Source organism: Cervus canadensis, chromosome 2, assembly GCF_019320065.1.
Source record: "Cervus canadensis isolate Bull #8, Minnesota chromosome 2, ASM1932006v1, whole genome shotgun sequence".
NCBI lineage: Eukaryota > Metazoa > Chordata > Mammalia > Artiodactyla > Cervidae > Cervus > Cervus canadensis.
In genome coordinates this window covers 90117231-90130112 of record NC_057387.1, presented here as the reverse complement: position 1 = coordinate 90130112, position 12882 = coordinate 90117231, and the positions used below count along the sequence as shown (strand labels likewise).

Genomic DNA, 12882 nt, shown 5'->3' with positions numbered 1-12882 from the left:
AGCCTAGGAAGGCAGAGGACAATTACCAGGGTGGAGAAGTGAGGAAGGACATTTTGGTAGAGGGAACCTTCAACTGTAAAGACCTGTGGTCAGACCCAGCCGGGCCAGTTCAAGGGCGTGGGGGTAGTCACCTGGGCCCTTTTCCAGCATCTCTTCAGCCTTGATGATAATCTCAAGGATCCCGTCTGTGAGTTCCGGCTGCTTCCCAATCACAGCATAGCCATTCCAAATGTACATCATTTCCTAGGGGCAGGGGAGCAAGTCAGTCCTGGGTTTCCTCCCCAGTGGGGCCTTAAGTTTCTCCATCTATAAAATGTGTAGTGCAGATGAAGATCACTGAAGGCCGTCCTAGCTGTAATCTTCCATGACAAGTCTCAGCCCAGCCTTTGAAGCTGTAGGCTTGAGGGAGTGATTGGGATTCTTATCTCTTACTTATAGAGATCTCTCCTTACCCCTGTGAGAATTTAAGATGGACCCGTATTCTCACTCTTCTCCTCATATAGTTTTCAATTACGTTTCTGTTCCTGGATCCCTAGGGCACTAGTCTGCACTCTCCCAATCTCTCTTTCCAAATTTCCCATCCTTTGAGAACAAGGTCATGCCCCACACTCTCCAGGGAGTTGTCTTCCTTGCTCCAGCTAACAGGGCCTCCTGTACCAGAGGAATCATAGTTGACGTAAGCTCTTCAGGGGCTTAAGACCAAGTTACCTTCTCTCCTATTTCACTAAGGCAGTGGGCCTGAGTTTCTATGTATGAAACATATGATTTCTTTCTTTGCCTTAACTGCCAGGAAGCTCAGAATACTAAATTTTCATTCTAGTAATTCTGTTAGCTTAGATTAGCATTTCCTAAACTATCAAACCAAGCAATGGACATGACAGTGACTTGTATACATAAACTTCTAGAAAGACTTTTTATAGTTTTTGTTATGTTCTAGGGAGGAACTTTAAGTTTTGACAAGTACTTATTAAATCATTACATGGTCTAAAAGAGTTCTGTGGCTAAATAACAGGGAAAATCTGCATCCTTAAGCTTCTTCTCGGAGACCTACCGTGCAGATGAGCATATAAAGGCTCCAAGAAGGTCTACAGTATGTAAACTTTGTTCAGGCTGTCTTCCCTAAACATATTTAATTACAGAAATAATTTTATGCACACAGAGCATCTTGAAGGTTACAGTTTTGGAAATTTTCCCCTAAATATCTGGTTAGTTGCTTTTCCTGCCCCTCCTTACAACATATGCCCCCATTTGATGACAGCTTTATTGTATATTTTGAACTGTAAAATAGTTCAAAATTTATTTAAAGATATTCAGGATATAAGCTCAAATATTGAACTTTTTAATTTCTGCAGTATTTAATAAGTTTTATCAGCAGATTTTCATCCCTGCTTTATGAAATGGGCTAGGAAGATATTTACATTTAAGGGAAAGGGGACCCTATATGCAAGGTCACACAGTGAACAGCAGAGCCAGGTCTCTGAAGCAGCACCCTTCCAACCTTTCTGGCTGCCTTATTATTTGAATAACAAGGACTCTTAACAAACTAGAACCTGCTCTGATGCCTGCTCAGATCATGCATGGAATTGTCATCATAACTGTGATTCAGAATATGGGCTCCGGAACCAGACTGCCTGGGTTCAGATTCTAACTCATCAGCTATGGGACCTGGACAAGTTATTTCATCTTTCTACTTATATCTTATCTATATTTTATCTTCCTGCTTATCTGTTAGGCCTTATTATCCCCTTCTGTAAAATGGAGATGCCACCAGCACCTAAGAGGGTTCTTATGAAGATCAGATGAGGCAACAGGCAATGGGTGTAACGAGTTCTGAACACAGCAGGTGCCCAGCAACAATGTCAGCAATTACTGTTATTTCAGAGTCAATTGTAACATGGGTCCCAGCCTCAGAAAAGCTTGGGGCAGTGATGGGGGAACAGTATAAACAATAATTAAAATCATGTGACAAGAGAGACATAGACAGGATGGCAACACAAACAGCTGAAAGATGCCTATCTAGGAGAGCTGCGTTTTCTGCTTTCAGGCATCTGCAGCCTCCTCACCTGTCTTCCCAGCCCATCCCTAGTAGACCAGTGCTTTCTCAGAGGTTGAGGCAGGCTCAAACTCTCGTGTCCCTCACCCAGGGCCAGGTGATTTATAAACTCCTCTTCAGGCTCTGGGGTCGTGAAGGTCTCTGTCCTCCGTCCACGCCCTCCAGGGTCACTGGCTATATCCCTGACCCTCAGCTAATCCCCACAATCCCAAACGAGCTCAGGACCAGTCAAGACCCTCCTACTGACCAGAGCAGGGATGGGCAATGAGATAGGTTTAGGGGAGAGGTAGCGTCTGGACTTCCGGATGGCAAACTTCTCTGTGGGTAGAGATTTCCCAGCAATCTTGAGTTTCAGGCCTGGCACAGCTCTGTGGAAGAGATAAGGAGGGTGGAGAGAGGGCAAGAAAATGCTAGAACTGAGTCCCCAACCTACCCAGCCTCTGCTTGACCCCTCTCTGGACCTTATTTTCCCCATCTATATGATGAGAGTGTTGGATTCATAGCCTGCGGCTACGGCCTAATGTCATACGCCCTGCCACAAGATCTGACCACTTCCTGTGGCTCGGCAGACTCCTCTGCACCAGTAGCTGGAGGGGAGGCTGTACATGACCACCACCCCTCAGGGCTGCTCCACCTTGCAATCGTCCCTCTCTACTCCCAGCCCCCATTTCCTGAGGGCCCAGCAGAAGTCTGACCCTAGTTTCACAGAGGAGATTAAAACTCATAAAGGGAAGGACCTGCCCAAGACCACACAGCACAAACCTTTCATAAACTCTGGCCATGTGAGTTGCGGCCTCCTCAGCTGTTTCCCAGGGTAGAGTGAAATGTGGTATGCAGCTGAGCAAGACTGCATCTGGAGCCCCATCCACCCAGCCCTGCCTTGCCCTGAACTTCTGCCACAATCATGGGGGTATGGCTGTGACCTGAGCCATCCAGGCCCAGGAAACAGCTGGACCTAGTTGTGAGGTCCCCACCAAGCACCTCTGCCACTTATTCACTGTGGAACCTATCTGGGCCTACTTTCTCATCCCTAAAATGGAGACAACGATATGAAAAGGAGAAGTTGCTACCCCCAAATATGCATCTTTGGCATAAGCGTTATTTTAGGCTGATTATTTTTAAGAAAACAGCAAACACACAAAATGCTCTGAAAATCTAGTAGAATTTAACCTTTTGGTAAGAGACATTTACAATGGAAATGTCCATGTGTAAGGATGTCTTTCTCTGGACCAGGAAGAGGAGGAAGACTAAATCTCTAAAAACTTATCAATGAAGAAGGCGGAGACTAAAATCTGCATAACAACCATATACCCTCTCTTTTACCTGAAAACCTCCCATAACTGGCTCCCCATCCAACTAAATCTTCTTTTTTGCTTTAGCCAGAGATGGCACTTAAGGTAACAGCTTGGGCCATTTCAGAGAGTCAACTCAGTTTTCCTGGGCCCCTCCCATACAGGAGTTATTAAATTTCTGTTTGCTTTTCCATTAATCTTATTATGTGGGTCTCAGCCGAGAATCTAGAAGGATGGAGGGAAAATAACTCTTATTTCCCCACAGACTCTTCCCCTCACAGATCTAGAAAAGTTACGTAAGATGCAGAGACTAAGTCACTCAGTAAAGTCACACAGCATCCTGTGACTGACGGCCCAGGAAGCAATGGTCACACTCACTTCCATATCTGCAAGTGGGGGCCAACCCTCACTGTGACTGGGGGAAAGCCCGGGGCTCCTGGGGGAAAGCCCGGGGCTCCCTCCTCAGCCTGCCATGGCTGAGTCCTGCTCTAGGCCCTTCGCTGAAGGCAAACACAGCAGTGCAGGGAAGAATAAAAACAGCCACCATTGATTGGCTCCAGGCCCTACTGCAGACTCTTTAAATCTGTTCTCTATTTGATTTGCAAAACAACCCTGCACAGCCGAGTTTGTTATTCCCATTTTATAGATGCTGAAACTGTCCCAGATGACAGGAACAAATGGCATAGACTAGACTTAATCCTGCTTACGTGATTCCAACTCTGCTTTTCTGAGTGTAATCAGGTTAACTCGGCAGAAGAAACCTCTCTGGACCTGTGTCCACATCTGTGCTACACTCTGGATGAAAGAGGCACAGTGGGAATGATGCTGACAAAACCACATTTGTGAAAGAAAACCTCTGAGCAGATGCAAAGGGCTCTAACAGCAGCAAGAGCAGGTGGGGGTGGGAGACGACGACAGGCGTGGGGTGGGGGGAGGACTGGGGAGGGCTGAGGGTTCAGGGCCCAGGGGATGACAACCCCCTCATCTCCCGCTGCTCAGGGTGGCTGTGGGCAGAGCCTGGCTGAGACCGACAATGGAGTGCAATGGCTGGACCCACCTAAACAACTCCACTTCGTCATCTCCGAACGGTTTGTAGTCCTCCTTCCCAAACATGCTGAGGTAGGCGGCCTTCATGTAGATGTAGGTGGCCTATGTAAAGGCAGAGCAATAGTCAGGTGTGAGCAACCTGCCCTCCAAATCACAGTCCTAAACTGGCACAAATACCTCACTGGAACCTCACTACGGACCAGCATAGTATTATATTATCCCCAACCCCCAGGGGAGAAACTGGGTGAGGAAGCTGAAGCAACTTGAGGACATGACCTAGGAGTTAAATCCATGAAGGGCCATGTCTAAGCACCTGACCTCTCCACTTTGAAGCAACTGGGCAGACTCAAGCAGGCGATGCTGAGGACAGGGTGGAGACGCAAAGACGGGGCAGCAGGGGTTTCAGGAAGATCAAAGGGAAGCAGCCACTTCACACCGGGCCCTTGAAGGCCAATGGGAAGATTCACAGAAAGAGAAAAAGGACCTTCCAGGCAAGGGGAACATCCTGATCAAAGGGAGGGCAGAGATGCGTGTAAGCAGGATACAAACGGGTGGGTAGCATAAAGCATGGAATACACACAATGTGTGAGGCCAGGAAGGGCAGAGACCTGGGTTGGGGCTCAGCTCAGGGTCCCTTGCTGTGTACCAGGCACTTTACAAATGTCACTTGATCGCAAAGACAATGCTTCCTGGGACCACAGGGCTGCTAGGGGCAGAGCTGGGAGGGGCCCCAGGTTTGTGTGGCTTCAAGGGCCTACCCACTGGATCCACTGACAAGAAAGGGGTGGTTTGCAGAGCCCCAACCTCAGCCCCATCTCAGAGATCTATCCCTGAAAGCCGCTCCCCTTTGCCTGAAGTTCAATGCCAGAGGAGCCTGGCTCTGTGCTACCCTCCAGTGGTCAAGTCTTGAAGCACAGCTCCTGCCACCTGGGGCTGCTACCCAGCAAAGTGTAGCGGGTAGAGGAGGGAAAGGAGTCTAGTCTTAGGAGAAGGTGGAAAGCAACCTCCACCTGGGAGCCCCACCCACGCTGAAACTCAGGGCTGCTCCCAGTTCCAGTCTGCCCTTCACAACATGAGGAAAACCTGGTCTTTGTGGGGTGTGCTAAGAAGATGCTCCCTCAGTGATATCCGTTCCCCACCCCGTCTTTAGCCTCTTGGTATCACCTGTGCCTGCTCCCTCTCCCCGGCCCAGTACTGAGGCACCAAGCCCTCAGGACTTTACCTCCCACAGAGCTCTTGAATCCCACTGGCCTGGCGCTATCACGCCACACCGTCTCCCCGCTCCGGGCCTCCAGGGTGGTCTTCCTACTGCCCTAGTCCATGTGGTCTCCTCACTGATGTCCTGTTCCCACTCCTGCCCCCCGCCAGCCATTACTCCACACCACTGCCATGCAGACCTTTTAAAATGAGGTCACAGCAGAACCTCTTTGACTCACGATAGCCCATCACACTTAGGGAGAACGTCCACATTCCCCGTCATGACCTGCGAGGCCCGATGCAGCCTCCCCTCAATTTCCCCTCCAGCTTCTTCTCCACTGGTGCCCCCTCACTCTAGCCACACTGGCCTCCTCTGAGCTGTTTGCAGAATATATCAACTCATGGCTTCAGCTTCCTTTTACACCTGTCCTAACATCTACCAGGCCTGGAACATTCTTCAGGGAGATGTCAGCCTGGCTTGCTCCTTCACTGCATTCTGATGTCTTCTCAGGCAGGCCCCTCCTGACCACACTGTTCTCCACATCCTGCACCCACAACTTGCCTGATTTTTCGTTATCGCACTTAACCAGAACCTGATGTTCTCTTACACTGCACATCATCTATGTTTCCTGTCTCTCTCCCCACTAGAACACGAGCCTCGAGGTCTTTGCTTTGTTCAGTTGTAGATGACCTGCCCTAGAATAGGACTGGCATGTGAGGGTGCCCCGTGGCTGCAGGACAGATTTCTACAAGCACAAATACAAGCCACAAGCAACAAGGGCTCCCCGACTGTCAGGCAAAAGCCCAAACAGCCACTCAGGGCCCTGGAGACCTGCTTCTCTGGCTCCTCCTCCGGGCCACTCTTCCCCATCACTCCCTAAGCTCACCTCAGGCCCCTGCCTGTGCTGTCCTGCTGCCTGGGACCCCACTGTCCCTTCTCTGCCAGGCTTATCTGCGGGCTTCCTCCCAGAGCTTCTGCCCCAGCCCTGCCCCCTGCCCGGACTGAGTCAACAAGAATTAGGATGGATGCAGTGACCTAGCGTGGTGAGAGCCACGGGCATCCAAGTCACTAAGGGGTGTTATGGGGCCATGCTGCTGGAGAGCCACAACCACCCTGCCTGAGGGGGAGTCCTGTCTCCCAGAGTTACCTGTTTGCCTATTGATTCCACATATTTATTTTTGCTGGATTGTTCTACTGGCTTCTGTGCAGGCAGACAGTCCTTGTCCCCAAGAAGCTTCCAGTGTGTGGCTTAAAGGGGGACGATCCCTCCACAGTCCCCCTACATTTCCACCCACGAGCCCGTCACCTGGTGAAACAGGACCTCCTGGCAGCCCCCTAGCTTCCCAGCCTGTGCCCCTGCAGTTCTCCTGGCCTGGGGTGTCCTTCTGCCGCCCTAATTCCTCATCCTTCAAGACTCTCAGTTCAGACAACTCCTTTTTCAGAAGCCTTCCCTGTTCTCTTGGCTGGGCTGCTCAGGGCTGCCTCTGAGCTCCCCCTAGATTCCCCCATTACAGCACTGAGCACACTGTTGTCACCACCTGCTTTCTGGCTGCAAGCGCTAGGGGACGGGCTCACAGGGATGAGCCGGCTTAGCACAGGCAGACACCGCGGAGGGCCGGCATGTAGGGCGGCGGCCGCAGGCCAACTCCCCAGAGCTGGAAGCTGGTGGACTTTAGTAGCCAAGTGCTGGAATTAGGGATAAATGAGGCCCCAGAACTCGAGGTGCCACAACCCCTACCTACTTTCACAGGAAACCCTTTGGAGAAAAGCATTGCGGAGGGAGGGGGGCTGACCACTGCAAAGCCACAGAGCTGAAGACTGAGCCAACTCACAGCCAGACTTGCTGACATGTGGAGGCCTGGCCCTCGCTCTGCTCCTCACAGCAGCTGTGTGGCCACCTTAGGTCTCTTCTTCCTTGTGCCCCACTTCACAAGAAGGCTTCCGGATCACTTTAATTTAAAAAGGTTCCCGGAGGCTTTGTTAGGAGGGCGAGCGATGAGGGACGAATGCTGGGCCCACAGAGGCTGGGCCTGAGGAAGTGCCTTCAACAGCAAGGGGGTCTTGGGGCAAGCAGGGCCCACTCAGGGGAATTGAGGAGCAAGGGAAAAGCAGAGGCCTTGGAGTCACACAAAGCTGTCTTCAGATCCTGTGTGTGTCACCAACTGCTGTGTGGCCCAGGGAAGTCTCTCAGCCTCTCTCAGCCTCGGTGTCTCTCATGTGCCTGATGCAGATAACATCTACCTCGCTGGGCGTAATGTGGAGGAAAGGACAAGCACTGGGCACATAGTCAGGGCTCAGTGAAAGCCCACTCCTCCTCCCGGGCCTGCCTGTCCTGAGCCAGTGAAGGTGAAAGTCACTCTGTTGTGTCCGACTCTTTGTAACCCCACGGACTGTAGTCCACGAGGCTCCTCTGTCCATGGAATTCTCCAGGCAAGAATACTGGAGTGGGTTGGCATTCCCTTCTCTAGGGGATCTTCCCAACCCAGGAATTGAATCCAGGTCTCCTGCACTGGCAGGCAGATTCTTTACCATCTGAGCCACCAGGGAAGCCAGCCCTGAGCCCGAGAGTCCCTTTCAGTTTGGGCCCTAGGCAGGGTGACTGAATAGGGGCTTTCATGCAGAGGTGGGCAAAAGATGAGAAAATCAGGGTCACTGAGACATACGTGCTATGGATTTCACAATAGAGGATGTTCTCTGATGATCTAGATGATTCTAAGACTCTTAGTTCAGAATTCTGTGCTATCATTACTCTATGATGATAATGGCTTATACTTATTTCACCACTTACCATGATAATACTTTGGCCACCTGATGTGAAGAACTCACTCGTTGAAAAAGACCCTGATGCTGGGAAAGATTGAAGGCAGGAGAAGGGGACGACAGAGGATGAGATGGTTGGATGGCATCACCAACTCGATGGACATGAGTTTGAGCAAGCTACCAGGAGTTGGTGGTGATGGACAGGGAAGCCTGGCGTACTGCGGTCCATGGGGTTGCAAAGAGTCAGACACAACTGAGCGACTGAACTGAATTGAACCATGATAAGCATTTATGCTGAGCATCTGTTTTGTTTTGCCTCCATGGCATCTCCTTAATGCTCACTCCCAACAACACTTATTCTGGGGCATCACCTCATTTTTCTTCTGGGGAATCACCCTTCTCCTACTTCTAATCCATGAGGGGTCTTCCCACCCCTGTTTCCAGGCACTGGCCTGTGATCTATGCAGACCAATGAGGCTCTGTCATGGGACTTTGGTTGAAACCAAATGGGAGAGATGATATAGCAGCAGGCAGCCCATAGCCACCCTGCTGGCACATAGATTCTGCCTGTGCAATGAAGAAGTCACAGAGAAGAGCATAGTCCCGGCCGGAAAAAATAAACCCAAATGACAGAATTAGAATTCCTGGATTCAGCCCAACCTGAAATTAGATGTGCCTAGAATTTACAGTTATATGAACCAATAAGCCTTTGTGTTTACACCTGCATAGTCAGGTAACATGTCCACTAGCTCCATGTGACTTTTTACATTTAAATTAATTAAAATAGAATAAAATTGAAAACATCCAGTTTCCCAGTTGCAGCAGGCACATTTCAAGAGCTTGGCGTGCACATGTGAATAGGGGCTCCCACACTGGACAGCATAGAATGTTTTCACAGAAACAGAAAGTTCTGCTGGGCAACACTCACGCAGACCATGTGAGTGACACTTCTATCCCTTGTGGCTAAAAATCTCTACACCTTGTAGTTCTAAAGGTCCCCTGTTTTCTGTGGTCTTTAGTTCCTTCCAACCCTGAGGTCTAATAGAATTTGTGGTTTTGCTTAAATTTTAGCTGAGATGTCGTGTTCAGTTAGGGGTGTGGTCCTGGCCTGGGGGCTCATGGCCAATCTAAGCTGGTCTTCTGGTCTCCCTGTTCCCCCAACACATGGTGTCAGCCCACCTTGGACCAGGAGTTCTCCTTGCTGAGCAGGTCTGCGTAGAAGTAAGCCATCTTCCACTGGCCCTTGTAGGTGAAGCACCACATCAGCTCCCAGTAGCACATGTGGTGGAACTGCTTCCAGTGCTGCTGGGCCTCACAGCACTCCTCGAACCGCCGGATGGCCTGTGGGTACCTGCCACTGAGCCTCTGCCAGCATCCCCCAGCCCCAGCCATCTGCCCCAACCCCCCACCATGCCCTCCGTCCCCCCAACCCCAGCTCCACAGCAGCCCAAGCCCCATGCCAGGCTGCATCGGGGAGACAGCAGGTGTGGCCTCCAGCCCCGGTTCTACCCTCAAAGTCTTACATGACCTTGGGCCCAGTTACCCTCAAAGTCTCACATGACCTTGGGCCCAGTTACCAACCCCCCGAGGGACTCCAGTCTTTCGGCACAAAGCCAAAGTGTGTGGGACAGAGCTATAACAGAGGCGTAATAGGCAGTGGGAAGTGTTAAAGTGACATAATGATGTCTCTGCCTGAGAGCAAACTCCAAAGGTTCCAGCAGCTTCCACAAAGTGACCTGGCCCCGGGGCATCTGTCCTTCGGCCTGAGGAGCCACAGCCAGGACCAGCGGGAGGCGCCAGAACTCCGAGTCACGGAGTCTGTCCTGGGCCTTGGCTTAGTGCAGGGGATTCTGCCAGGGTGATGAGCCTCCCCCCTCTCACCCCTCCCACGGCTCCCTCCCACCTCGGAGCCCAGACCCTTAGTCAGGCCCTCCAGGTGTCTGCTTCACCCCCGGCAGCAGGTTCCAGCCTGTCACCCTGCCCCGGACAGCAGATCCTCCCACCTCTCTGCCTTACCCAAGGGTGCTGGATTCCTCCCTCTCCCTTTCAAATCCCACTCACTGCCACCGCCACCTCTTCCCTCGCCCTCCCAGACTGTCCCGTCGTTGGCAGCGCCTCTTCTGGGCCCGCTCCCTTTGTGGGTCTTCTCTCAGGGCCCCCTCCCGGTCTGCCTGTTATTTGTCTGTGTGTCTGCAGCCCTACTGACCTGGGAGACCTGAGGGGCCTCCAGCACTGGCTCAGACCCCCGTTACTTACCGCATCAACATTGCCTTTAATGACTTCAATCCGCCCCGCAAAGAACAGGAAGATGGCGCCCTACAAGGACACGTATTTGGGTTTGTGGGGGGTCCACAGGGCACACGTGAGCTGGAGGTGTCTGCCAGGAGGTGAGGCTCACCTTAGGGTATCGCTTCAGGTAGGGTCTCAAGAGCTTCTCTGCCTCCTCGATGTTGACGTTGCCGGTGCCTGAAGGAGGTGGGGACACATCACAGGACACATCACCATCCTCCCTGGTGATCCTCCCGGAAACCTACCAGGGGCTTCTCAGGGTCTCCACTTCTGCTCTGTGAAATGCGGACGATAACTCTTCCGTCTCCAGGGTGATGTGAGGACTGAGTAAGACGCTAGGGCCAACAGCATCCTCATGCCCTCTACAAGGTGGGCAGGACCCACCCCCATTTCACAGATGAGAAAATCGAGTCTGGAAGAACCCAGTCACACTGTAAAGAAGTAAGGGGTCCACTGGCCAGGCCCCTGGACAGTTGCGGCTCTGCCGTTTCTGGTTTCAGGGCCCCCTCCCCAGTCCTGGGGGCCCAGCAGCCCCCTGCCCTCAGAGACAGTCGAAGCCCAGGGGCCCCGGGGCTCACGGGGAGGGCGCGCCTACCGAGCACGAAGGTGAGGAACGTGTGGTAGCAGAGCAGCAGCATGACGCAGAGCGCGGCGCGGAGGCTGTGCCCCGACGCCCCCTCCTGCAGCTGCAGCAGCCCATAGTCCTGGCGGAAAGACGGGGACTGCTGAGGCCAGCCAGGCCTGGGCTCCCCCAGCGCTGCCCCGGGGTCTGGGGCAGGGGAGGGGCGGGGAGGTCCCTGGACAGCTGTGAGGGCGCGCTGCTGCGGAAGGGGCCGGAGGGCGCTGGGCTCCGAGTCCGGAGCCCTGGAGGCTGGGCCAGCTGCTCCCAGGCTTGCAACCAGGAGCGAGAGGCTGTCCCTCTCTTGCTGGGGGCAGAGGACACCTGCCACAGCCAGGGCAAAGGCGAGGGTGTCCCCTACCTCCCTCATAGCCCCTTCCCCATTCCTCCCGACAGCCACCTGCTCAGCCCCCAGGGTGGGCGCCAAGGCCCTGAGCAGCCCCAAGTCTGGTGGGGGACTAGAAACGACAAAGAGGCAGATAATCCTAACCACAGGCTCGGGACACAGACAGGGCCATAGCAACTGCAGGCTGGGAAGGCTCCCAGGAGGAGAAGGCTCCAGAGCCTGCCTGGGGAGGAGCAAGAAGCCAGACTACGCTTGTATCACCCCCGGCAGTTTCTGCCCCACTGCCTATCCTAGAGTGCGTTCCTGATCTTTCTAATAGACACATCTGATTTGCCTCACCCCTGCTGCAAACCCTCCACAGCCCCCTTGACTTTGGGATAAAGACGAAGCCAGAGCTGGTGGGTGCAGGAGGTTCCTCTTGCTCCGGCCTTGCCACCCTCTCTTCCTGGCCAGGCCACCCTGTCCCACCTCTCAGACTTTCTCATGTTCTTCCATCATCATCCTGAGATCCTACTCAGGACCCAAGGGCCTTCTTATATATAAAAAAAAAACAAACAAAACTGAGAGGGACTTTCAGAGCCTCTAACGAGTGTTTCCCTGGGCCCAGGCCACAGACCACAGACGGCAGCCAAGCCTGCACACGTCCTGGGACAGGCGAGAAGCGCAGGGTCCCGGGTGAGGAGCGGCCCTTCCCAGCGCTCGTCTGTCCTCAGGGCACAAGAGAAAGCCTCCGTGTGGTGCTGGAGCATGCAGCAGCGCCCTGTTCTAAGCTGTCTTTCACTCAAAGAGAAACAGGCTACACAATCTGGTGGACCAAGGAAGACTGCTTGGTCCTGTAGTATTTATTGTTATGATTGTGCTCTTACCACGCCACATAATATGGGTTCTCTGTGTAGTAATGTTCCCTTCAAATAAATTTAAGTTAACAAAAATAAGAACCACATTTGAGAAAAATAATACATAAATAATAATATAGAGATTTGTGCACATGGCAAAAATCAGGAAAGGCTGGAGAAAGTCTAAGCTGGGGAAACACTAACTTGATCAGTGGAGAGGGCAGTCAGTGGTCCTTGCTCAGAGTCACAGGAAGAAGGGGATGAGGCTGGACAGACCCAGGGCTCCTGACTTCCAGGTTAAAGCTCCTTGTACCATTCTGGGTCTCCTCCACCAGGGAGCCCTCCCTGATCTGCTACCTGGCACTCAGGTTCCTGCCCTCAGTAAAGCCTCTGGGTTCTTGAGTACTCTGGTTTCCACCTCAAGGCCCAGTGCGCAGCAGGG

The 12882-nt window shown here is 52.5% G+C and overlaps 1 protein-coding gene across 3 annotated transcripts in view; it reads right to left on the bottom strand.

Annotated features, from left to right (window-relative positions):
• The window catches only part of TTC39A (tetratricopeptide repeat domain 39A), a 49863-nt gene that overhangs the window by 2955 nt on the left and 34026 nt on the right, over positions 1 to 12882 (bottom strand). For all 3 annotated transcript variants that reach the window (XM_043461363.1, XM_043461362.1, XM_043461361.1), the window contains exons 9-15: positions 11235 to 11343; positions 10749 to 10816; positions 10607 to 10666; positions 9530 to 9691; positions 4403 to 4494; positions 2301 to 2421; positions 132 to 243 (exon numbers count right to left, since the gene is read on the bottom strand). In XM_043461363.1, coding sequence (XP_043317298.1) covers positions 132 to 243; positions 2301 to 2421; positions 4403 to 4494; positions 9530 to 9691; positions 10607 to 10666; positions 10749 to 10816; positions 11235 to 11343 — 724 coding nt within the window. The remainder of the gene's footprint in view (positions 1 to 131; positions 244 to 2300; positions 2422 to 4402; positions 4495 to 9529; positions 9692 to 10606; positions 10667 to 10748; positions 10817 to 11234; positions 11344 to 12882) is intronic.